Source organism: Dama dama, chromosome 22 (assembly GCF_033118175.1).
Source record: "Dama dama isolate Ldn47 chromosome 22, ASM3311817v1, whole genome shotgun sequence".
Lineage (NCBI taxonomy): Eukaryota > Metazoa > Chordata > Mammalia > Artiodactyla > Cervidae > Dama > Dama dama.
In genome coordinates, this window is record NC_083702.1 from 54,782,447 (window position 1) to 54,809,921 (window position 27,475).

The following is a 27,475-nucleotide window of genomic DNA, read 5'->3' on the forward strand; positions in this document are numbered from 1 at the left end:
CAAGCTGGGTGGATTTGTAAGTCAGCCTAGATTAGTTTTTTTTTTCTCTTCTAGTTTGTCATTCCTTCTGAAATGAAATCTGAATGCCATCAAGATCAACCACGTGCAATTTCTATTCAGAGTTCTGAAATGATTGCTACAAATACAAGACACTGTCCAAACTGTCGACATTCTGATTTAGAAGCTTTATTTCAAGACTTCAAAGACTGTGATTTTTTCAGTAAAACATATACCAGTTTCCCCAAATCTGGTGACAGTTTTAATATTCTGCATCCAATCTTCCAGAGACATGCTCATGAACAGGATACCAAACTGCATGAAGTTTATAAAGGCAATGTTACCCCCAAGTTGAATAAACACACTCTTAAAACCTCGGCTGCCACGGATGTTTGGGCTGTGTACTTTTCTCAATTTTGGATAGATTATGAAGGGATAAAAAGTGGAAAAGGACGACCAATAAATTTCGTAGATTCCTTCCCTCTTTCCATCTGGATTTGTCAACCAAAAAGGTATGCAGTGTCACAAAAATCACTGCAGACTTGTAATCAAACCTCTCTAAATACATCACAAAGTGAATCTAGTGATCTGACTGGCCGATGGAAGCGAAAAAAGCTCTTGAAGGAGTATTACAGTACAGAATCTGATCCCTTGACCAATGGTGGTCAGAAACCTTCTTCAGATACATTTTTAAGATTTTCTTCACCATCATCAGATGCAGATATTCATGTCCTGGTTCACGTTCATAAACATGTCAGTATGCAAATCAATCACTACCAGTATTTGCTCTTGCTTTTCCTCCACGAGTCACTTATTTTGCTTTCAGAGAATTTAAGGAAAGATGTAGAAGCTGTGACTGGTAGTCCAGCTAGTCAGACATCTGTTTGCATCGGAATTTTACTTAAAAGTGCAGAAGTGGCTCTTTTGCTACATCCTGTGGATCAAGCAAATACTCTTAAGTCTCCTGTTTCTGAAAGTTTGAGCCCAGTGGTTCCGGATTATTTGCCTGCAGAAAATGGAGAATTTTTGTCTTCAAAAAGAAAACAAGTTAGTAGTGGAATAAATCAGATTAGAAGTATAACTCTTAATCATATGTCAGACAACAGATCTATGAGTGTTGACCTTAGCCATGGCCCTTTGAAGGATCCTTTGCTTTTTAAATCAGCTAGTGATACAAATCTGCAAAAAGATACTTCTTTTCTGGATTATTTATCAGATAAAAATTTAGGGAAAATAAGCGAAGATGAAAGTAGTGGAATTGTTTGCCAAAGTGGCTCAGGAGAAATTGGATCAGAAACAAATGGCAAAAAGAATTCATCTTACACAGATTCAAATAGTGTCTTAAACTACAGAGAGGATTCAAGTATACTGTCATTTGATGATGGTGGTAATCAGAACATACTTTCAAATAGTTTAACTAGTAAAAGAAGTGAAACCATAGAGTCAATCTTTAAGGCTGAAGATTTGCTTCCAGAAACAGCGTCACTGTCTGAGAATGTGGAAATCAGTAAAGAAGAAGCACCCACCATCAGAACACTCAAATCGCAGTCATCCTTAAGGTAATGACTTACTGTTGGATTTGGATTGGGAGTTTGTTTAATTGTGTGTGTGTGTGCGTGTGTGTGCGCACGCACATGCCTGCACAACACACAAGCATGTGCATGTGCTTTGGACAGAAAACCATGGTAAATGAGGCATTGTTAAAATTAGCACATTGAAAAATAAGTTTTTAAGAACATGAAAATACTTTGAGCTTATCCTTAGATAATATGATTTTAAAACTTTGTGTATATTATATATATATATATTTTTTGTTTGACATATTCTTTAGAAAGTATCCTTGTCCTTTTACGTGATGTTCTTCTGGTGCTGTTGTTTGTTAACAGTGGAAAGCCTAAGGACCGTTGCCCACCCAACTTGGCTCCACTCACTGTTTCTTGTAAGAACATGAGAAGAAGCCCCTCACAAACCTCCCTGGACACCATTTCACTTGACAGCATGTTGGAAGAACGGTTATTAGAAAGTGATGGAAGTGATAGTCATATATTTTTGGAAAAAGGTAAAGTAATACAATTTAAGAATTTATATACACAAAAATCCTAGAAGTGGCATTTAAGGTTTTTTTAGTTATACTGAGTAGTCAGTTATAGCCTAAAAAGATTTATTTATACACACATACACACACAATACAAAGAACATTGTACCTAACTTCCTAATAGTTGTTCTAGTGCTTCTTTTGACCACATACTCCTTCCTTTTTATGGTCTATGTTTAGCAGTTATTTATATATAGTCATTTAGATCATAAAGTCATTTATATATAATCATTTAGATCGTAAAATCATTTAGATCATTAATGCTACTAGCCTCTATCACAGGGACCCCTGTATCTGGAATTTGATTAGATTGGCTTAATTTTGCATGATGAATTCTCAACTATGACTGTAATTTTTCCAGTCTATGTGGTTCTATGACTGTAATTTTTCCAGAACGGATCTATTGATTGCTATAACCAGAATTCTCCTTCATACGTGATAGTGTATGATGGAACTACATGATTCCCCTATTTTATTCAGAAGCAACGAATGCCCCAGTACAGACCATTAGGAATGACTTAGTATTAGACATCCCCATCACTAAGACATTGGGGACTTTGTGAACAGGAATAAAACTGTGGACTGTAGCCAGAGAATAGTTGCCTGTACAGACCTTAAAGTTTCAGTTCAGTTCAGTCGGTCAGTCGTGTCTGACTCTTTGCAACCCCATGAACCGCAGCACGCCAGGTCTTAGGAATTACTTTGCATATGAATAGTAAAAGCCTGTTGATACAGTTGAAAACGGCTTAGGTTAGGAAAGGCTCATAGCTTTAGAAACTGAAGCGTGGAGAAATTACTGTCCAGGTAAGAAGTAATAGAGGCACATTTGGATCTCAATTGGTCTGACTCAGGAACCTAAGCTTTTAACCAACCAGTATGCTATGCCAGCACCCCAGACTTGGGAAATGGTTACTGTATGTAAACAAAAAGCCCTTTTATAGGCCATTCACAGTAATCTTCCCAGCATACTTTACCAGTTAAATATAGATGAGGTGCTGATAGGGGTCATAGAAATGTATTCTTGATTCAGATACCTCTGTTGCCTAGTTCTCTTGCCCCCGTCAAGGCTTAAGATTCTACTTCAATAGAAGATTTCTGTTTTGTGATCAAATGATGCTTCAAAAACAGTGTTCCTGTAGAAAACATCTCCATTTATTCTTAGAATATCAGTGATTTTTTTATTTCTGAAAATTAAATAATAAAAGTGACTACCTCTCAATGTGGAAAATTTGGAAAATATAAACTACTACAATTTGGAGAATAACCCAAAAATCCCACAATCTAGAGATACCAATTATAATTTATCTTGTAAATGTATATATATATTTCCATACATGGATATATAGTATCACTCCATATATATGGTTTTCAGCCTGTTTTTTTTTAACCAGTATTAAGTTATTAAATTGTCATAAGAATGTACCCTGACCTTTTAATTGTTTCCCTGATATTGGATGTTTAGATTGTTTTTAGTTTTTTTCACAGCTATAAGATGCTATAATTAGTATCATTGTTCATTAATTTTTATCAGTTTTATTTCTAATAACTGCCTTAGAATACATTCTATCTGTAGACTGTTTTTAGGATCTTGAAAAATACAAGGGCATTTGATTTTATGTGTAATGCTTAAATGATATATGACTATGTATTCATAGTTCTCTTTAACTGTAATAAGTTTCTTTCTGTTAAAGGAATTATTCTCATTAGGAAAGGACTTATTTTTTCTGTGTTTTGTTTTAGTTTTATAAGAAATATATGAGTTCTTTCTCATTTAAGAAAGCATCAGATGTCATGGAAATATCTAGAGTAAAAATTTAAGGTATCACTGTAATACCACTGTTACTCTGCCCTTGATACCGTTCCCCATTCTGGAAACAGCTACCGTTGACTTTTGGTATATATAATTCCAGACATTTTTCTTTGTGTTTTTATGTACATGTTGGTATGTTTACGTGGCTTCCTGGTGGCTCAGATGATAATGAATCTGCCTCAGTGTAGGAGACCCAGGTTTGATCTCTAGGTTGGGAAGATCCCTGGAGAAGGGAATGGCTAACCACTCCAGTATTCTTGCCTAGAGAATTCTATGGACAGAGGAACCTGGCAGGCTATAGTCCATGGCGTCACAAAAAGTCGGACATGACTGAGTGACTAACTCTTTCACTTCACTTTCATGTATGTTTCCACATATGAACACTAACATACACAGACACACACACACACACACACAATTTACATACACATATATATTGTGAATTTGTATTTTTGAACATATATACATATTTATAAACGAACAAACCTATAGCTAGACTGCCAGCCCACCACAGATTTCAAACTAGCCTCCCCAGTTTTTTTTCATTTCATAGGCAGAATATTCTTTTAAAATGTGTATATTATCATGTCAGTTTCCATTTTAGTCCTGATACGTTTTAACTGCTGTAAGGCTGTTGATTTAAAAAGAAGCCTAATGTTGCTGACAGTGCTCTGTGTGACCTGGCCCCAGCTTGCATTTCTGCTGTTTGCCGTGTGCTTACTACCCTTAAGTTGTACCGTAATATTTACTGTATAGTATATGTCAGTCTTTCTGTCAGTCTCTTTACTAGGACAGACTTCCTCAGTCTTTGTACCTGTGCCTGGAATATTCTTTTTTCTTTCTTTTTACTGTATCTTAAATATTACTTTCTTAACCTCTGGCAGTGTTAGGAACTCCCTGTGAAATGTGGGAATTTATTCATACTATAATTTTTATTTATATGCATTTCTCCAACCTAAAAATCATTTTATTTATCCATTCAATAGGTAATTTATTGAACACCTACTTGCTTTGTTAGGCACTGAATTAGAACCTGATTATATATAGTAGTAAATATAATAATAAAAATTATTACAAAGAAAGACAAATACTATATGATTTCACTCATATTGTGGGTTATATTTTTTAAAGAACAAAATGAAAACAGAGCAAAAACAAGTTTATAGATAGAGAAAGCAGATTGGTTGTTACCAGAGGGCAAGGGGATGGGGAAATGGTCAAAATGGATGGAGGAGATCAATTTTATCATTATGGATGGTAAACTAGTCTTTTGATGGTGCACTTTGTAGTGTACACAGATGTCAAATTATAATGTACATCTGAAAAAAAGAAATTTTTAACAAGCTGCTTGCAAGCTACATTCAGAAGAATGTTCTTTCAGTGAATGAAAGTGATACTCATTCTATAATGCATTTAGTGAAGTGTTGTGAAGACTTATGATCAAGATGTTTATAACAACAGCAAAGTAAAGCTTTGTAAAATGCTGTCGTGTAAGCAAAAGGGTTTAGAGAATGACTGACTTGATTGTTTTGTCATTCAGTGAATTAATCCTTGAAATCATTTTTAGAATTACTAGCTTTTCTTTTTTTTTTTAATATAAAGTCAGAATCCAGGCATGATTGAAGTGAAAAAAAAAAAAGAGGCTTTGTTTTGTGTATTTGGCCCGTCTCATTTTTCTAGATTCATTTTCATTTCAATAATTCTTTTTTATGGTATTTCTAAAAAGTGTTGATCTGTTATGAACACAAATTTTTAAAAATTATCTTTTACCATAGGGAGTTTGAGATATATTGAAAAAGAGCTCATTGAGGAATTAAGGCAGGTTGGTAAGGATGGAAAACAATCACATTGACAATAGTAGTATTAACTTCATGTAGAAGAACTGTAGGGTACTGAAAAGGGAAATGAAATGGGCAGACTGGGGTCACTGAATGTTGGATAGAACAGAGGAGGCAAAGCTGGCTGACCAGGAGCGGCCAGTAACACCAGCACCACCCCTGCAATGGAAGGAACACAGACTGGCTGGCTGCGGTGGACTTCTTTAATAATAAGTTTAGGGTTTAATATCTCTAACACCTTATTGTGGAAAGTTATTTCTTACTTTTTGCTGACTAACTGCAATTTAATTTTTCTTTGCTTCTTGTCTTCTTAAATAAGACTATGCTTAAGAAAGAGTTGAAGGAACAGTCCATTTTGGTTAGATAAATGTAACATTATTGGATCATGTATAAACTGATTTTAATTTATCAGTTTATTTTTATCTTATTTCAGGTATTAAAAAGAATTCAACTACAAATTACCCGAGCCCAGCAGATCAGACAAATGCCAGTGCAAACCTACAGAATTACGGTGAAACCTCTCCAGATGCCATCAGTACAAATTCAGAGGGTGTTCAAGAAAGTCATGATGACCTGGTAATCTTTTCAGAGACATTCTATGAAGAGAACTGCCACCAACTTTATCTCATATTCAATGTGTACCCATTTATGGGCACTGATATGTAAAAATAATTGACTGAGATTGTGGGTAATTTACTTTGTTCTTCCTCCTCTTGACATTTTTCCTTCACTCTTACTGAATTGTTATTCTCTGAATTTCATTTTTCTAAATTTTTTTAAAAAATTGTGTTGAAGAGGAAAGATTCTATCTTTTTTCCATTCTTTGTGTTTTGACCTTTATTTTAATTTGATTAAATCTACTATGAAAAAGTTTGATAGTAAGGATGGTAGTCAGTCCTTATGAGGGGCTGTCTTCAAAAGAAATGTTACTGGTTTATTTCAAGCCCTCTTCACCTAATGAAGTATTCTTATAGATGCCTTAGAAAATGTGTTCAGCTTTTAATGAAAAGCTAATGAAAAATATATAACAAAACTGTCATATATTTAATCTTTGTGACCCAAAACAATTCTCTTGACTGAGCAGAAAGAAAGGAAGTGGAAGTTTATAACCGTAATATAATAACTGCTTTCTGTTGGTCACAAATATATTTTTATTTTATTAAGTCACAGTTGTATTTTTAGAGGTTATAGTAGTTTCCTGTGTTTTTCCTAAATTTTGTTTTGAATTATTTGGTATACTAATATTATTTATGCAATCCTTTTTAGATGTCAGTTGTGGTATTTAAAATTACTGGTGTTAATGGGGAAATTGACATCCGAGGTGAAGATACGGAAATCTGTCTTCAAGTGGACCAAGTGATACCAGATCAGTTAGGCAATATCAGTTTACGGCATTACCTTAGTCATCGTCCAATAGGTAAGACTTTAATGTGATTTAAGCTTGTTTTCTATTTTAATATATATGTCAGCAGCATTTCTACCTTTGATGTAAATAAATTCAAGGAAAATGATATTTATTTATAATGATGCAAAAGATTTATTTTTTTAGATTATCGTATTTCCATAAAGTACTTTAAGTTATTAGAAACACAATCTATTGAAGAGGTACTCTCTAATTTCTTTTTGTTTCTGCTAAGTTCCGTCTTTAATTTTTTGAGTCTTCCCATTCTTTGAAATGATAGATTTGAGAAAACTAAGATTTTTTCTACATGACAAGAGTAACCCTAACCCTAACCCTAACCCTAACACACTGGATGGTAATCCTGAAAGGTCAAAGTTAGTTAGTTCAACACCAGAATAAGTGTCAATTTTTGTATTCCATTGTCTTGGTGGTGTTAAGTTGCTTGGTCACGTCTGACTCTTTGTGACCCTATGCACTACAGCAAGCCAGGCTTCCCTGTTCTTCACCATCTCCTGGAGCTTGCTCAAACTCATGTCCACTGAGTCGGTGATGCCATCCAACCATCTCATCCTCTGTTGTCCCCTTCTCCTCCTGCCTTCAATGTCTCCCAGCATCACAGGGTCTTTTCTAATGAGTCGGCTCTTTGCATCAAGTGGCCGAAGTATTGGAATTTCAACTTCAGCATAGTCCTTCCAATGAATATTCAGGACTGATTTCCTTTAGGATGGACTGGTTGGATCTCCTTGCAGTCCAAGGGACTCTCAAGAGTCTTCTCCAACACCACAGTTCAAAAGCATCAGTTCTTCAGTGCTCAGCCTTCTTTATAGTCCAACTCTCACATCCATACATGACCACTGGAAAAACCATAGCTTTGACTAGACGGACCTTTGTTGGCCAAGTAATATGTCTGCTTTTCAGTGCACTATGTTTGTCATAGCTTTTCTTCCAAGGAGCAAGTGTCTTTTAATTTCATGGCTGCAGTCACCATCCATAGTGATTTTGGAACCCAAGAAAATAAAGTCTGTCACTGTTTCTATTGTTTCCCCATCTGTTTTCCATGAATTGATGGGACCAGATGCCATGATCTTAGTTTTTTGAATGTTGAATTATCTTGCTTTATTTTCTGTTATCTTGCTTATAAGCAAGTATTTCCTGAGTCTGGTGTTATACTTGATACTTGGTAAAATCATGTATCCTGTTCTTTTGGGTTTTCATTCTAAGATCAACACATTCTCCTAAGTACAGAGGGATATAAGCAAAAAAACATGCCGTGTATGACGAGGAATGCTACATTAAATCATTCCTTTTTCAAGCTTTATATGGAATTATCACTCATAGTTTTCAGTCATTTAAAGACGTGAATTTATTAAAATAATTATGCTGAGAAATTTAAATGACAGTGTTCAGTTTTTTTAATCTTTTGAAAAGTCACTTAGCTGTAATATTTTTCTTTGCTACATGTACAGAATGCTATATCTGATATAATACATGTTGAAATACATGCAATCCTGCATGATATCAAACAAACATGCTATCACCTCACATCCTGGGAATTGCAGGTAAATGTGTATTTGTCTACAAACCAGCATCATAGAAGAAAGTTACCTCCTGATTTTTTCTATGTGTAGGCCTTGCAGTTTACAATGTATCTCCTAAAAAGAAATTCAAGAATTTCGTATTAGGAAATGTCAATCCCAATAGCATACAAAATGAAAGAAGCTAAGTATTCAATATATGTAGTTGGAAAGATTTTATAGTAGATGAAAAAACAACAAAAAAAGATGGAATGTAAAATTTCAAAAGCTAAACCCTGTTCTATACCCAACCAAACACTTTTTTGCACAGTTTTTTGCTTTATACCCTACTTATTACCATGTCCTATTGCTTTGCTTCATCTTGTTTCTAACTGTAGAAATTATTTTGAAATACCTTGTATGTATGGGTTATACAGGCAGTACTGTCTAATACCTTAATATATATATATATATTTTTTTACAGCTGTCTTGGTTTAAAAATAAACAAAATAACAAGAAAGGAAAGGGAAAGAGAATAAAGGGAAAAGGAGAAAAAAAAGTTTAGCTTGAACATTTAAGACATTAATAAGCCATATGAACAAAGATTGTAATTTGATCTACAGTTTATATACACTGTCACTCTGACATGAACAGTTAAAATTATAAAGTTGTTTTTGGTTTTGTTTCAGTTTTTCTATAATAATGTGTAGAGTTTGGATCCCTTTCATGGGAAGCCTTTTTAAAGTTTCATGGCATAAGAGGTAGTAGGGAGAAGTGATTTTGTTTTAATTCTGCTCTAAATACTCTTTTTATTCGAAATGATTTATGACTCTCAGGGCCCTGGAGTGAGTATATCTGTGTGTGTGTGTAGATAGACATATGTAGTTATAATATAGATAGATAAAAGGCAAAATAAAATCACACTTACCAAGTTATTTGTTTTGAATTATTCTTACTGTTAAATAGAAAAGTTAGTTAACTCTTGGTTTTCTTGGTACAGGAAAGAACATTAACCACTGTGAGTTTGTGGCCATTTCTTTTACTTTCTATTTTTAAAAATTAAAAATACGTGATTTCTTAATTGTTTAAAGAATTCTTAGAAAGTTTTGTTATTTTTTTCTTTTTGTCCACACCATGTGGCTCATATTCTCTGATCTGGGATGGAACCTGGCCCCTGGCAAGTGTTATTAAGTGGACCACCAGAATTCCCTGGGAGTCTTTTTGAATTCTTCTGATATCTATACTATTTATTTTGAATCTTAGCAATTAGTGCTGACAATAATGAAATGTCATTTTTTATCTGAAATAAAAGTTTTAAAACAACTCTCCACTTTGTGTTGTGTAAGGAGATCTATCCTTGGTGCATAGATATACATATCTTTAATTTCTCGCACCCTTCTCCCTTTCATAAATATGTATACGTTTGACTTCTGTAAGACTAAAGTATTCACATACATACTGAGGGAAAATAAACATCTTTTCATCATGAATTTCATTAGTGGGGCCTTCTTATAAGGGTCCCTGGGACAGATAATCTCAATAAATGAAATAGTTTCACCTTTCCAGAACAGTTTGTTTTTATCGCATGGGTTGTATGAATTGTGAAACTGATTGTATTTTCCCTTTGCTATTAGAAAGCTGTTTTTGGTCTACCTTTGGCACAGAAATTTAGATAACGTATTTTGAGTGAACAGCCTTACTACCTGTCTTACTTTTCCGTTCCCTGCTTATTTTTAATTCTGATGGTGCCACGTGCCTGGTGCCTCTTATTCTTTTTGGAGCTGGATAATTTAAAATAAATAAAAATATTTACTTACCATGAGGCCAATTCTCTGAAGAAGTTCCACTACGAACTTTTATTTTTAAAGCTATTCTATGGAAAAAAATAAATAAATAAAGCTATTCTATGGGTGCTTTATTGAAATTAAACAGCACTTTTTTTTTTTTTAGTTGGAGGCTAATTACTTCACAGCATTTCAGTGGGTTTTGTCATACATTGATATGAATCAGCCATGGAGTTACATGTATTCCCCATCCCGATCCCCCCTCCCACCTCCCTCTCCACCTGATTCCTCTGGGTCTTCCCAGTGCACCAGGCCTGAGCACTTGTCTCATGCATCCCACCTGGGCTGGTGATCTGTTTCACCATAGATAGTATACATGCTGTTCTTTTGAAATATCCCACCCTCACATTCTCCCACAAAGTTCAAAAGTCTGTTCTGTATTTCTGTGTCTCTTTTTCTGTTTTGCATCTAGGGTTATCGTTACCATCTTTCTAAATTCCATATATATGTGTTAGTATGCTGTAATGTTCTTTATCTTTCTGGCTTACTTCACTCTGTATAAGGGGCTCCAGCTTCATCCATCTCATTAGGACTGGTTCACATGAATTCTTTTTAATGGCTGAGTAATATTCCATGGTGTATATGTACCACAGCTTCCTTATCCATTCATCTGCTGATGGGCATCTAGGTTGCTTCCATGTCCTGGCTATTATAAACAGTGCTGCGATGAACATTGGGGTGCACGTGTCTCTCTCAGATCTGGTTTCCTCAGTGTGTATGCCCAGAAGTGGGATTGCTGGGTCATATGGCAGTTCTATTTCCAGTTTTTTAAGAAATCTCAAAAAAAAAAAAACAAAACAAAAAAAAAGAAATCTCCACACTGTTTTCCATAGCGGCTGTACTAGTTTGCATTCCCACCAACAGTGTAAGAGGGTTCCCTTTTCTCCACACCCTCTCCAGCATTTATTGCTTGTAGACTTTTGGATAGCAGCCATCCTGACTGGCGTGTAATGGTACCTCATTGTGGTTTTGATTTGCATTTCTCTAATAATGAGTGATGTTGAGCATCTTTTCATGTGTTTGTTAGCCATCTGTATGTCTTCTTTGGAGAAATGTCTGTTTAGTTCTTTGGCCCATTTTTTGATTGGGTCATTTATTTTTCTGGAATTGAGCTGCAGGAGTTGCTTGTATATTTTTGAGATTAATCCTTTGTCTGTTTCTTCATTTGCTATTATTTTCTCCCAATCTGAGGGCTGTCTTTTCACCTTACTTATAGTTTCCTTTGTAGTGCAAAAGCTTTTACGTTTCATTAGGTCCCATTTGTTTAGTTTTGCTTTTATTTCCAATATTCTGGGAGATGGGTCATAGAGGATCTTGCTGTGATTTATGTCAGAGAGTGTTTTGCCTATGTTCTCCTCTAGGAGTTTTATAGTTTCTGGTCTTACATTTAGATCTTTAATCCATTTTGAGTTTATTTTTGTGTATGGTGTTAGAAAGTGTTCTAGTTTCATTCTTTTACAAGTGGTTGACCAGTTTTCCCAGCACCACTTGTTAAAGAGGTTGTCTTTTTTCCATTGTATATCCTTGCCTCCTTTGTCAAAGATAAGGTGTCCATAGGTTTGTGGATTTATCTCTGGGCTTTCTATTCTGTTCCATTGATCTATATTTCTGTCTTTGTGCCAGTACCATACTGTCTTGATGACTGTGGCTTTGTAGTAGAGTCTGAAGTCAGGCAGGTTGATTCCTCCAGTTCCATTCTTCTTTCTCAAGATTACTTTGGTTATTCAAGGTTTTTTGTATTTCCATACAAATTGTGAAATTCTTTGGTCTAGTTCTGTGAAAAATACCGTTGGTAGCTTGATAGGGATTGCGTTGAATCTATAGATTGCTTTGGGTAGAATAGCCATTTTGACAATATTGATTCTTCCAACCCATGAACATGGTATGTTTCTCCATCTGTTTGTGTCCTGTTTGATTTCTTTCATCAGTGTTTTATAGTTTTCTATGTATAGGTCTTTTGTTTCTTTAGGTAGATATACTCCTAAGTATTTTATTCTTTTTGTTGCAATGGTGAATGGTATTGTTTCCTTAATTTCTCTTTCTGTTTTTTCATTGTTAGTGTATAGGAATGCAAGGGATTTCTGTGTGTTAATTTTATATCCTGCAACTTTACTATATTCATTGATTAGCTCTAGTAATTTTCTGGAAGAGTCTTTAGGGTTTTCTATGTAGAGGATCATGTCATCTGCAAACAGTGAGAGTTTCACTTCTTCTTTTCCTATCTGGATTCCTTCTACTTCTTTTTCTGCTCTGATTGCTGTGGCCAAAACTTCCAACACTATGTTGAATAGTAGTGGTGAGAGTGGGCACCCTTGTTTTGTTCCTGATTTCAGGGGAAATGCTTTCAATTTTTCACCATTGAGGGTGATGCTTGTAAAGAGCACTTTTTGAACTTGAGTCCTTATAGCTCTGTAAACCACCTCAAATTCTTTTTGGGAAAAAGGGCAAGGCATAAGTAAATATAAGTATAAACATAAACATATCTGTATTTCCTTTGGTATAATTGTAGTTTTAAGATTGTAATTCAACAGTAACATTTTAATGAGGTCTTCTCTATTTTTCTTTCCAGTTATTTAAGGGCTCAATTTTAATAAAGAACAAACAAAACTTCAGACTTTTATCACTTCTTGAAAAGTGGTTTGGATCACTTTAAATGCCATGACTATTTCTTCATAGCAGTCGTCTGTTATATTATAAATGTATAGATATGTACACACTCAAACACACTCAAAATACCTGAGTTGTGAATCATGTCAGATTTATACTGTGGCATGTTTTTGTATGTTTTGTATTTAGAAACAAAAAATATAGACAGCATTATTGCAGTACAAGATTGTCTATAAAAATGGAAATTAGGGAAACTAGGGTTGAATATGTGTTATATTACTCAGTTATGTCCAACTCTTTGCAACCCAAATGGACTGTAACCTGCCAGACTCCTCTGTTCATGGAATAATCCCAGCAAGAATGTTGGTAGGGGTTGCCATGCTCTTTTCCAGGGGATCTTCTTGATCCCTTCTAGGGATCTAACTCTCATCTCCTATGGCTCCTGCATTGGCAGGCGGAGTCTTTAGCACTCAGTGACCTGGGAAGCCATGTGTTACGTGTGAACTGTAAATATAATTTAAATTAAAAATACATATTAAAATTTTAATCTATTATTGCTTTAATGCTATTCAAAGTGACAGTGGCCTCTTAATGACAAATAATTGAGAGTGACTTTTGAGTTGTAATACAAAGTTACAATTTTTATTTGTTCTTTTTTCATAGGTTCGGATCATAAAGCTGTAGTTCATTCTAAATCCTCTCCTGAGATTACTCTGAGATTTGAAAGTGGGCCTGGTGCTGTAATACACTCTTTGCTTGCAGAAAAGAATGGATTTCTGCAATGCCATATAGACAACTTTAGCACTGAATTTCTTGTGTCTTCTCTTATGAATATTCAGCATTTTTTGGAAGATGAAACAGTCGCAACAGTGATGCCAATGAAAATACAAGTTTCTAACACAAAAATAAATTTAAAAGTATGTTAACAAATATTTTTATATTTTCATTTTATAAGTGTTCATTTAACCTACTGGACTTCAATTCATGCCTAACAATATGAACTTGTTGGTCCTTGTGGTGATGGTATAGAGATTCTTCTTAGACATTAGAAAATATCAAAATAGAATGAGCAGTTTTCTCACTGTATCAACTAAAGCATATTAAAGATATATTTCTAACTCATTAAAAATATTTTTGGCAGAAGTAGTATTTAAGAAAATGATTAATTGAAAATGATTGATTTTATCTTTTACTTCAACAGCAACGTGCCAATACTATTTCTCTTTCCCGTAGGATGACAGTCCTCGTAGTAGTACAATATCCCTTGAACCAGCTCCTGTGACTGTTCATATTGATCATCTTGTGGTAGAGAGAAATGATGATGGCTCTTTTCATATCAGAGGTATATACAAAAACAGTTTAAGTGAACACCTACTGAAATTTGAAATTATTTACATGCTGATTATTTTTTGAACTCATACTTTTTATATACTATTTTATATTTATGTACATATGTAGTAGTAGATGATTGAGGGACCCTTAGTACCTTGTGATAAAATATCATCCATGTATGAACCTCTACCTCAGAAATAACACATCTACAATTGATTTAGTATCTATTCTACAAATGTGTTTTGAATGAAATCCTTCCTGGGTTAATTCACGCTTCTACTTTTCAGTGAACCCTTCCACATAACCTAATGTGACTTCTTAAAATTCTTTAGTACTGATTTGCCATACATTAGTTACTTTATAGTATATTGCTGTGTATTTAGTTCTGCTTAACTTTTGTATCTCCATCCTAATAGGATTTTGGGTCTCTAATGTCAGGACTATGTCTTATGACGTAGTGTGGAAAGAGCTTGAGTTGGTAGACTTAGGTGTTCTAAGTTTCACTTTATTAATTGAGGGTGAAATGTGAGGGACTGAAAAACGGCAAACTAGAAAACTCTGTAGCCAGAAACCATGAGAGAACTATTGCTGAGGTGGAATCAGTTTGTGCGGAACTCTTGATTGAAGAGTCTTCCTCTCTGGAGTTGGGGAACAGCTACAGCAAATATAGAAGTCAGACCAAAAAAGATCAAAATGGTAGCGTCATTACTGATAAAAGCTCAGGCAAAGATAGCTTCAGTGTGAGAAGATCGGCTTGCTGTATGGCTGTTGGTCCCAGATGCTTTAAGATCTCCAAACTTCAAGTCTTATCTTGTAAGAAAGCAGAACAAAGTGTTTTAGTACTTCAGAGTACTGAAGAAAAGTTGAGGCTTTTAAAGAAATATAATTAATATCCTCAGAGAGATGATAGGATTTTGAACTCAAAACAGGAACAAGCTTTTATGGAAAATAACTACTTAGAAATCATTAAAAATTAAAAACCTCATCTTTGAAGTAAAAAATAATAGGTCACCTAAAATCTTATCAGCTCTGCCTTCAAGAGACACCCAGAGTCAGATCTGAGTCATACGGTATATTGCCTTCTCAGATTGGCTTCTTTTACTGAGTAAGATGATTTAAGGTTTCTCCATGTCTTTTTGAGCCTCACTAGCTCATTTTCTTTTACTGCTGAATAATATTCCATTGTCTGATGTAGAACAATTTATTTCACCTACTGTAGGACATCTTGGTTGCTTCCTTATTTTGGCAATCAGAATAAAATTGCTGTAAAGAATTGTGTGGACATAAGTTTTCAGCACCTTATGGCTAAATACAAAGGAGTGTGATTGCTGGGTCTCATGGTCAAGAGTATGTTTAGTTTTGGAAGAAAGTGACTGTACCATTTTACATTCTCACCAGCAGTAAATGAGAATTCTTGTTGCTCTGTGTCTGTGTTTACATTTGGTGTTGTCAATGTTCTGTATTTTGGCCATTCTAAATAGGTGTGTAGTGGTATGCTGTTGTTTTGATTTGCATTCCCCTGATGACAGATTATGTATAGCATCTTTTCATATGCTGATTTGCCATCTGTTTATTTTCTTTTGTGAGGTGCCTGTTAAAGTCATTGACCTCAGAGAGAAATTTTATATTGATAAAAGATCTCCCAAAACGTAACGTAGTCATAAGAAATGTATATATCCATGTAACAGCATAACTGAAAATGTATAAAAGAAAGCTGTTTGAAATAAAGAGAAATGGAATCATAGCATATTGAGATACTACTGTCATAGAGAAACTTTAACATACCTCTCTCTCTGTGTGTGTGTAAGATGTTATGGAAAAACCTGAATGAACTTTTTAGTCAATCCAATATCTATATATACACACACATATATATATGTAAGTATAAATTTGAATTTAGCAAACAGGTAATTTCAGATACCCATGAATGAATTTTGCTATCTGCAGCCACATGGATGGACTTGGAGAATATTAAGCTTAGTGAAGTAAGTCAGAGAAAAAGAAATACTATCTGATTTAACTTACATGTGAAACCTAAATGGTACTACAAGTGAGTGGATGTGCAGAACAGAAACAGTCACAGTTAACTCTCCCTTTTTATCTCCAGTTACATCTGCCTCCCTCTCTTTTTTCCCCATGCTCGTTCTTTCTTCTCCACTCTCTAAATCTCTCCTCCCTTTTTCTCCATCTCATTTTTTTTCTTCTTTCCATATTTCTTCCTCCTCTCTTCTTTCTCTCCCCTCCCCTTTTCTCTCCTCATTTCACCTCCCAATGTTTGAAATAAAATGGATTTGAGAGTTGTTTTGGTCAGTGGTTTTTCATTATTCTTAGGATCCTGTGAGTGGTGAGATACATAAGTTAAATAGAATGGGCTCTGGACCCTGTTTTCCTCGCTACAGTCTATGTAACAGCTTTTTTGTGTGTTTTGTTTTTACTTTATATTAGCATTCTATATCACATTTCATTTAAAAGAAGGGTCTTGCTCTTCTGAGTTTGAAAGCCAAAAGTATATGATAAACTCATAATCAAGTCAAATTTTAGGGGTGTTACTAGTTTTTTGAGTTTGAAAGAGTAGAGGATTTGACTTTTCCATGGCGTAGTATTTTAGGATTTCCCTTACAGTCTCTACCAAGCTGAATGGTATGCTAGTCTGACCCAGTATAACAGTTCTTGTGTATTTTTTCTAACTAATATTACTAAAAACATAATCAGTACAGGACAATATTGTAACAAGTAGTTTCTGATTTGAGACTTCTGTAATATGAATGCAAGAACAGACCAAAACTCAATTCAGTGACATTTACCCATGTAGATAAAACTATTTTGATACATAAAAAATTGGGGTAAAATTATTAGAATCATAATGAAAGGTAATTTGGCAATATGAACAAAAGCTTTAAAAAGTATTTTTGTTCTTTAACCTAGCTGACACCTTCTGGGAATGTTTTTAAGGGGAAAAATTATGTTGAGCAGATATTACTCTGCTGTCTTCTTAATATAATTTGGTTTGATGAACTGCCTCTCTGTCATGACAATTAAGTGTGATTTTTGTTGAACCTGACTATCATATGACCCTATCACTAAAGTGGGGAAGGGACCCAGGTGGGCCAGTCAGAAGATTTCAGCCCTTGGGACACTGAACGATAACATGAATGGACTGTGAACTAAGCATTCTGAGTCTTCTGTGTGTGAATTGAAAATGACACTGAGCGCAAAGGGATCGCAGGCGTAAAACTTCCTTGTTTGGTCACCAGAGGTTACCTTTGCCATCATATGACGGGACTAACACAGAAGAGAGAAGGGGATCTGAGAAGTAGATAGAGTCAGGGTCCTAAAATGGCACTCCTGGGAACATCAGATGAATTCCAATGTCTGTCCATACCTGAAGCACCGTCACTTTGACTCTGCTATTATGGAAACAAATATATTTCCTTGTTTAAAAACAAGTTTGACTCGGGCTTCTGTTCACTTGCAGCCTAAATGCTCTGACTCTCTGTGATCCAAAAAGTTAGAAAAAAATGTTGATTTGTAAAAATATTTCGTCTTTTGGATAACATTTTAAATGGAACTGTTTTCTTAATTTTGAATTATTCATTGCAAGTGCTTAGAAAAACAATTGATTTTTGTATATTGATCATATATCCTGTAGATTTGCTAAGCTTGTTCTTTAGCTCTGCGAGTTTTTAGTGGATTCTCAATTTTTTTTTTTCCTATGTACAAGATCATGTCATCTGTGAATGGAGATAGTTTTACTTCTTCCCTGCTAACCTGGATGCCTTTTATTTCCTTTTCTTGCCTAATTACCTTGCCTGGGACCTCTGGGACAGTGTCGAGTAAAAGTATTGAGAGCAAACGTCCTTGTCTTATTCTCAATATTAGGGGAAAGACATCCGGTCCTTTACCATTAAGTGTGATATTAGCTGTGGAACTTTTGAAAATTTCCTTTAACAGATTGAGGAACTTCTATTCCTGGTTTGCTCTTTTTATCATGAGAAAGTACTGGATTTTGTCAAAAATTTTTTTCTGCATCTATTGAAATGACCATGTGGCTTTTGTTTTATTCTGTTTTGTTGATGTGATGTACTACATTAATTTATTTCTTGAATGTTAAATCAATCTTGCACTTCTGGGGTAAATCTCACCTGGCCATGACCTATAATTATTTTTATTATATTGCTGGGTTCAGTTTGCTAATGTTTATTGAGGGTTTTTATATTCATTTGTATAAGTATATTGATTTTAGTTTACTTTTTTTTTTTTGAATCAGGGTAATACTGGTTTTAAAGAGTGAGTTGAAAAATGCTCCTCCTCTTCTATTTTTTGGAAGAGTTTGTAAAGATTTGGTATTAATTCTTTTAATGTTTGGTATAATTCACTGTTGAAGCCATATCTGGGCCTGGGCTTTTCTGTGAATAGTTTTTTGTTTTGTTTTTGATTACTGATTTAGTCTGTTTCTTATTGAGTCTGTTTGGGTAGTTTGTGTCTGTGTAGAAGTTTTTCTACCTCATCTAAGTTATCTAATTTATTGGTATACAATTCTTCACAGTATTCCTATATAATTATTTTTATTTCTGTGAAAGGGACAATAGTAATGTCCTTTCTTTCATTTCTGATTCTAGTAATTTTTTTCTTTTTATATCTTTTATTTTTTGGTCTATATAACTAAGGTTTTTTTCAGTTTTATTCTTCTTTTCAACAGATGAGCTTTTGATTTGGGGTTTGTTAATCTCTCCCATGAATGAGGTTTTTCTTTATTTGACTTCATTGTTTTTTGTTTCATAATAGTGTCTTCATACTATATGACATACTCATTTTAAATAAGGTTTTCACAAGAGAACTTAAGATTTATCAAGTATTTAGAAATGTTATCTGAATATTTTATTTGTTTGATTAGATTCTCAGATGCTTAACACTAGAAATGATTTGAAAGAAAGTGTCAAAAGTGATTCCATGCTGCTCACCAGTGGAGAGTGCGATCTGAAGAAACATCACAGTGTCACTCAAGCCACTCAGACGAGCCCAGGAGCTCCTTGGTCTTCGCAGTCAGCCAGCTTTCCCGAGTGCTCCTTTGACTTTACTAGGGAACAGGTAATGGGAGACCTAGTTCATACTCAGTTCAGCAATTAACGTAATTATTAGGCATTATTTATTTACTTGTTTAAATCACTGTTGAGTGCTTGTTATGTACTAGGCAGTTAGTTGATATAGTGTCGAGCAAGGTGTGGCCATTCCCAGCCTTCACAGATGTTGTCTAATAGGAGATAAAGGAGGGAAAGTGGGAGAGTGCCATTTCTGGCATCTGCGAAGGCTAACTGGAGGATATGTACATCTTGATGTCTTATTTTTAAGTTACAAAAGTATTGTAATATTTCAGAACTTCGGAAAAATATTTTAAAACAGCTCTGACAGATTGTAACCTCCTATAGTGCTATAAGGATTTTTTTAGATTTTTCCTCTCAGTCTCTTTCCATAATTTTTCTAAACAGTTGCTATCCTAGTATATATACTGTGGGGCTTCCCTGGTGACTCAGATGGTAGAGAATCTGCATGCAGTGGGGGAGACCCAGGTTTAATCCCTGGGTTGGGAAGATCCCCTGGAGAAGGAAATAGCAACCCACTGCAGTATTCTTGCCTGGAGAGCTCCATGGATAGAGGAGCCTGGCGGGCTACAGTCCATGGGGTCGCAGAGTCTGCTACAACTGATGGACTAACACTTTCACACTTATTTATACTGTACTTTTTGCTTAACGTTGTTTAACGAATGTTTTCCATATTGCTGCGTATGCTTCGTCTATCTTATTTTATATTTATTGAAGTATAGTCACAGCTTAACATTTGTTAATATTTGAGCTGCTTCTTATTTTTTTGCTGTTATATAATTCTATCCAGCAGAATTTTAATTCTCTATGATGAAACTACAGAAAGAGTTTATTCATCTATTTAGCAGGATTTGTTAGATGTCAGCTTTAAGCTAAGGATATAGAATTGGAAGAGAATACCACTCCCTATCTATTGAGAAACTTAAAATTGAATGGGAAAGTAGAAGTATGTAAACAGTAGTCACAGCATACATGTGTTATATGGACTAGAGTTTAGGGAAGTATGGTAAAATTTGGTCTGTGAGACAGGCATTCTTAAGCTGCAGCTAAAAGAAATCTGAAAACTCTTTGAAGTTTATTTATTTTTTTTTTCCTGGCCTAGCAATTTCTTTTGGTAGCAATTTCTTTTGGTATTTGCAACAGAGACTCAATGGTATTTGTGGTTTGTTGTTGCTTTTATTTAATTGCATGATTCCATGGACTGTAGCCTGCCAGGCTCCTCTGCCCATGGACTTCCCAGGCAAGAATACTGGAGTGAGTTTGCCACTTCCTTCTCCATGTAATCTTACCTAAGTATCAAACCTGTGTCTCTTGTCTCAGCAAGTGAATTTTTTACCACTTAGCCACAGCGACCCCGTGGACTGTAGCCTACCAGGCTCCTCCGTCCATAGGATTCCCCAGGCCAGAATACTGGAGTGGGTTGCCATTTCCTTCTCCAACTCTTTGAAGTTTAATGCATATATTTTAATGTATCTGTGTGAATACTTTTTCCTGTGGAGAACGTTTTATCACATTTTCCTGATTAGGGATTAGGGAATGGTTCTAAGAGGATTGAACTGAGTCTTAATGAGAGAAGATCTATTGACATCTAGATGAAAATGTCCAGTGAGATCTTCAGAATGTGGGTCTGGAGCTCAAGAGAGGCTTGCCCTATATCAGACTATACATAATTGTTGGCGCCGCAGGAGTAGAAGAGAACATCTAAGAGAGTGACTCAAGTGATAAGAGAAGACAGCCAATTATGGATTTTAATAGAATGCAAAAAATTTAAGAGTTCTTAAGCATCAGAGGGAAAGATGAAAAGTCCATAGGTAGAGCGGGGTAAACAAGAAATTTCTGTGACATAAAAGGTGAAAGAGGAGAGAGGCTTAGCAAGGAGGAGTGAGGTTAGCAGCATCTTAAGGGAAATTGAAATTAAACAAAATCACTATTAGATTTGGAACTTAGGAGTTAATTCATGTTTTAAATTGCTGGGTCAAAACGTACAGACATTTGTGAGTTCTTGGTTTGTGTTTCCTAATAACTTCTCAGAGCAATTTTCAGCTTAAGTGCACCCTCACTAGCATTGGATAATGTTGCTGACTTGTGGGTTGCACTTTTAGATACTGTATAGTCTGTATTTCCTGAAAATGGTTACATTTTCTTATTTTTCCAAATTTATCATTTCAGCTCATGGAAGAGAATGAATCACTTAAACAAGAATTGGCTAAAGCTAAAACGGCTCTTGCAGAGGCTCACTTAGAAAAAGATGCTCTTCTCCATCAGTTGAATATCAGGAGTGGCAGCCAGAAACTCAAGTTATAGCTTTGGAGTGTGGAGGTTATATTTATAATGTGATGTTACCAATTAATGGGAAACTTTCCTTTTCATGAAAAGACAATAAAATGAAATAGAATGTGATGAAGTGGTGACTATTCCAAAACCAGTTTAGAAAATACTAGGTACAGGCATTACAATCTGTTGGTTGTTTTGTGTTTTAGGGTTTAACCCTCTTTTAAACTGGTGTGATATAGGGGAAGTCAGTGCTTACTGTTAAGATAATTCTATGCCTCATGTCATTTCCTAATTTTGATATTATAGACATTTTTTAAAAAGAAAAATGAAAATCTATTGTGTTCTCACAGATTGCTGAATTTATTTATCCCTTTATTAATAATTTGCTATTATTTAGAGATTCAGATGCTTTTAGGGCTAATGTAAAATAAAAGGAGGCTTACATTTTAAGTATTACTAAAATTATGTACTTAAATCTATATCTGTTACTGTAAAAAAAACAGTCCAATCAAATTAATAAATTATCTAATTGCTGGGTTTGAAAATTCTGGAAAATCATCACCCTACGGAACACAGGCGGTAACTTTAAAATGTGAAAAAGAATCATTTTAAGTGATGGGTAAGCTGTATAAGTTGAAGCTATAGTTTTCAACAAAGAAGATGGCACAAATGTTAAAATAAAAAGCACAAACTGTGAAAAAGCAAAGCACTAGCGTATATGGCCAACTGATTTAAAAAACATTACTTGTACATTCCTTTAAACATGTATTGTTAGAAGTCAAAGAGTAATTTAACTATCCTGCTAAATTTGGCAGCATTTGTAACTATAAGAATTTTAATTAATACTATTTATATTATTCTTTATCTTCATCTTTCCTCTATTTAAGGAGGGGAATGTTTTCAGAGAACTTTCTTTTCACATACATAAAATGATTTCATACCATTCCTACAGTATCTTAACAGGTGGTTGTTTGCACATGTCAAATTTATAGTGCTAGTTTTGATTAACTTATATATTGAAATAAGAATAACTGGTAAATTTTGAATTCTGTTTTCTAGGAATTGTTAAGGTTGAAACCAACATGAGAGAGAGTCTCAATCATGCATTACGAAATAAAAATTTATGAGTATTTAAGAAACAGAGGCTTTTAACAATTTAAAATATATTTCTGGTAGAATTAAACTAAGTGGGGTCTATTTTAAAATTCACATTCTTAAACATAAATATATTCAAGATAGAACTGAAACAGCTGTACTGCTCTTTATTTAAGTTACTTGAAAATGTTCAGGTTTTCAGCCACATTAGGGTACTTCATGGTGCTTTGCTTGTTCGGCATGACTTATATAGCCATCCCTGTATCTAAATACTTGGAAACATGTTTCATTTTATGTTAAGTGAGAGTGATTTTAGATTTTATTGAAAATGGTACTGGCTTTTTTTTGTTTGTTTTTAATGTCCATTTTCTTTAACATTGTTTAAAAATACAGGCCGTGCTTTGGGAGCTAAGGATATAGCAAAGAACAAGTTAAATTGTTATTATTTTACCTCAGAGTATTTTAGAAATCATGTTAAACCATTTTAATCTAAGACTGTTGTATAGTTTTAGATTAAAAGCAAAGGTCTAATTAAATATTTTGAATGTATAGTTTATATCCTTAGTAGAGTACTTTTGATCTACAGGTATATATTCAACAAAAGCAGTCTCTATTATAGAAAAGCAGGATTGATGGTACATGAACTTCTCTAGAACTTGCGGTGTTTTTCAGATTTGACATATTTGCTCCATATGAACTTTAAATTTATGATGTATTATAATTACTTACTGTTATAGATCCTGAATGTTTTTCTTATTTTCAATTTATTTGGCCATCTCAAGAAAATCATACAAACAGTAGAGATAATAATTAATATGAAGCTGAATATTCTATATGCTTTGTTAGATTTTTAAAAATTTATAGTGATTACTATTTTTATAGAGATTTAAAATTCATAAATCATTTCCAAAAACATTGTATAATTCCCACAACAAGCCTGGGAGGTAGGTGTCATTTACATTTTAAAAGTTTAATAAAGATCTTATGGCTCAGAAAGAACAAATGACTTGACTGAAATCACAATTAATAACCTGCTCTTTTCACTGAAATCCCAATTATATGTTTTTACTTTACCTTATTCCTTATTTCACATATTTTTCCAGAGGTAGGGAAAGGAATCACTTATTGGTCATTTATCTTTTTAAGATGAATATAATGCTTTTAAAAGATGTGTGTGTATATAAAAACTACTTGAAAAATAAGGGGAGAATTTTGTTTAAGTTAGTCTCAATCTTTTTTGCTGTATGAGAAATATAAGAATCAACCTGTAATAAACTTATCAGAGTTTTTAAATGACCATAAATTAAAATTAAAGTTGCCTTGTCTTTGCTAAATCCCTAGCAGAGATGTTAGTAATCAGGGGAAGAAAATTATATTAGTGTTTTTCTTTTAAATTTCATATATGCAAAAAACATATTCTTGGTATTGTATTTTTATCTTTTCTCATTATAGAGTTCAAAAGATCACCATGTGACACTAGTTGTAATGAAACATTATTTAAGCCATGTAAGAATAGCTTTATATGATTGCAGGCAAATATATGTGACAAAATTAATCAGAAACTTCTTTTGGGTTTTTATTGTAGTTATTTTTATTCAGTACTTGTCAATACAAGGGTTAAATATTCCTCTTTGTTTTTATTAATGTATCCAATCTAAGGTTCCACCATCACAGTGGTTCCCAAGTTAGTAACCTAGAACTTCCTCTCTTTAACCAGCCCCCCAATCAGTTCATTACCACACCCTTCCATCTTACCTAGCAAATGTGTCTACTTCTCTTCATTCACCACCTTCCTAATCTAAGCTAACATTAGCATTCTTTGCCTGTAGTTACTTCGGTAGCCTCCTAATTGGTCTTCCTAAGTTACTCTGACCTTTCTGATTCATTTTTATACTGCAGGCAGAGTTCTCTCTCTTTTTTTTTAAGTGCAGTTTTAATCAAGGTAACTCACCTAACCCTAGATGGAAACAAAAATATTTTATGTTACCTATGAGATCAGTTATTAGGGCTGCTGTTTATAATTCTGAACATTGAAAGAGTTAGTATCTCAAAAACATTAAAGCAGTGACTGGCACATCACCTTAAAAGCATTTAAGAGAGGTTAGTTATTACTACTTCTTAGGTTCATTGAGCTCCTTGTTTCACTTACTTTGTATTTGACTCTTATTGCACTTTAAATATCTGAAATTGGTGAGAATTAAAGCGCTTCTTCCACCAAAGGAACCTTTGTTCATGCTCTTCTCTTCTTGAAATACCTTCATCACTTAGTTAACTACTATTTGTCTTTCACATCTCAGCTCATTCATCACTTCCTCAGGGAAGCATTCCCTAATTTTTTTCAGAGTAAGAAAAAAATTGCATTATCATGTGACCTCTACTTAATGTTGAACACCTTTGTAACTTTATATGCATTTGTTTGGTTGACGTAGACGCTCTAGACTGTAAACTCCATGCGGACAGGAATTGTGTGTTTGTGTCGTTGTTCAGCTTTGTATTCTTTGTCCCTCATGCAGTGCCCTGCACGTGGTCGTTCTCAATAAACTTGTTTGAAATAATAAAATAATGGATGAAGTATCGAGGATGTTTTTCAGGTATTGAGTTCTTCCTCTCAGTTGGATTGAGGGGAGAGGAAACATTAGGCATAAGAGTAGGAGGTGGTAGTTATTAAAAGTGGCAGACTCCTTGTGTCCATAGAGAAGAAAAAAGATGGAGAATGGAGAAATTTGCTCTTGTATGCTCTTCTGAGTTTTGAGTATCTGAAATTCTACTTAATTTATCACAAATCATCACAGAACTGAAAATTAGCGCATCATCACTTCATACAGCTGCCAGTGCCAGGATGTCACTTGGCTTTGATTGTAGCCTATGGTGTTGTGGCTGTTGAGATCTGCCAGTCCTGTTAGCTAAACAGAATGGAAGTAAGGCCAAAAGAGTAGTGGCTGAAATAGTTTTCAGTTTTTAGAAATTGTTACCTAAGATCAGTTGTGCCTTATTTCTTAAGGTAGGAACAGTCTCATTTGACCTTGCACCCAGGGATACTGAAGAGAGTAAATTTTGAGCTATATTTCAATTTCCTTTTAGGGTAAAATATGAAAAGTTGGGATCATACAGGATGCATAGAAATACTAAAGCAGTAGTGTTTTTGAAACACCAATTTCATTAAATTATGATACTTGACATTTAAAAAAATTCTGCTTTTTTGAGAAGTACACAAATTAAGGTAATATGAAGCAAAAATGTATGTGTGGTGGTTTTTAGAAACCGTTAGGTATTATCCAATGGATCATTGTACAGTGGAGGGAAATTCACGTTGTTACAGTATTAAAATTCGGCATAAGTGTTGCCAACACTCCTGTGTAGTTTTGGAAGGTCTGAGAATTTGAAACTCTTTTAGGAGAATAATTTTAAGAAATATTAATATGAAGTCAACTAAATGTCTTTTTTTCACATTTGTATAATGTGATAGTTTTTTGGTCTTAGAAGAAAAAGTATCACTGAGTCAGCAAGAGGAGTAATAAGTTTTAAAAGATTTTGAAACCATTTAAATAAAAAGATGATACTAAATAACTTATACATTAGATTTTTTTTCCATTTTATTCAATGGTAAGTGAAATTTCTCATTCTTGACTTTAATTCTTCACTTTTATGTGAAGACATATTTGATGGTTTAGGTGAAGGAATATACTTGAGCATTTTGGAGGTTAGGATTATACAGTGAGGTGATTAACCTTCTTTCAGCCACTTAGGAGAATTGTTTTATTGATGTAACAAAAAACTCAAGATACTGAATCACAACTATCAAGACTTAAGAATTGCAAAAATAAGAGGGCACATGACTAAAGAATAAGTACAGATCAAAATTACCCCTGAAGGATATAGGTGAAATAAATGCATTAGGGATCTGATCAAAGTCAAATTTCTTTTCACAATACTTAAAATAACTCCAATTAAAATATACATAGTACAATCAGGGCAGAAGTTTAAAAAGTAACCATAGGGAGCAAATTCAGTGTAAGGAAATAATGTTGGTGGCCCTTATCGAAGCTGCAGCTGCTTCCATATAGCTGCTGTGGTCACAAAGGAGCCCAAAGTGACAGTTTTCCTTGACAGTCGCCGTTCTGTTTACTGTAACTGATCTGCAACTTTTCAGGAAAAGGCAGTTCCCATTGTACTTGCCATTTCTCAGGTACAACCAGAGATCTTTATTAGAACTGACAACGTTTTCAGAGGCCACCAGAAATGTTCCATTGGTGGGGTCTTACATGCAAGAATAAGGTTTTTGAGAAGTGGCTTGCAGAGGCCAAGAACCAGTATGGAGATGCAGATATGGTTGTGCCAGAAGAAGATTCCAGGATGACTGAAGTTGACCTTTCTGGTGAGTGAAGAGGTCATGACAGTGATGGAACACAAGCCTCAGGGCCTGGTTGCCCCCAGTTTTTTAACTGGCAGTGCTTGATACTGAAGTAACTGAAAATCTCAGCTTGTCGCTGGAGCCACGCTTTCAGAATAAGACCTGTTGCCAGTAAAGCTGTCTTCATCTGTGTGGATCTACAGAGTTGGGAGAGAAA

General features: G+C 34.5%; 1 protein-coding gene and 1 non-coding gene across 3 annotated transcripts in view; both read left to right on the top strand.

The window, feature by feature from the left end:
• BLTP3B (bridge-like lipid transfer protein family member 3B) overlaps positions 1-25,470 on the top strand; it is an 85,862-nt gene extending 60,392 nt beyond the window's left edge. For both annotated transcript variants that reach the window (XM_061125559.1, XM_061125558.1), the window contains 8 exons: positions 55-1,556; positions 1,884-2,056; positions 6,174-6,316; positions 7,007-7,157; positions 13,771-14,024; positions 14,341-14,449; positions 19,334-19,527; positions 21,708-25,470. In XM_061125559.1, coding sequence (XP_060981542.1) covers positions 55-1,556; positions 1,884-2,056; positions 6,174-6,316; positions 7,007-7,157; positions 13,771-14,024; positions 14,341-14,449; positions 19,334-19,527; positions 21,708-21,842 — 2,661 coding nt within the window. In that variant the 3' untranslated portion in view covers positions 21,843-25,470. The remainder of the gene's footprint in view (positions 1-54; positions 1,557-1,883; positions 2,057-6,173; positions 6,317-7,006; positions 7,158-13,770; positions 14,025-14,340; positions 14,450-19,333; positions 19,528-21,707) is intronic.
• Positions 25,471-26,934: 1,464 nt separating this feature from the next.
• LOC133044091 (small nucleolar RNA SNORA16B/SNORA16A family) lies at positions 26,935-27,069 on the top strand. Its single transcript, XR_009689838.1, has one exon. It is a non-coding gene; the product is annotated as a small nucleolar RNA SNORA16B/SNORA16A family (small nucleolar RNA).
• Positions 27,070-27,475: the final 406 nt, after the last annotated feature.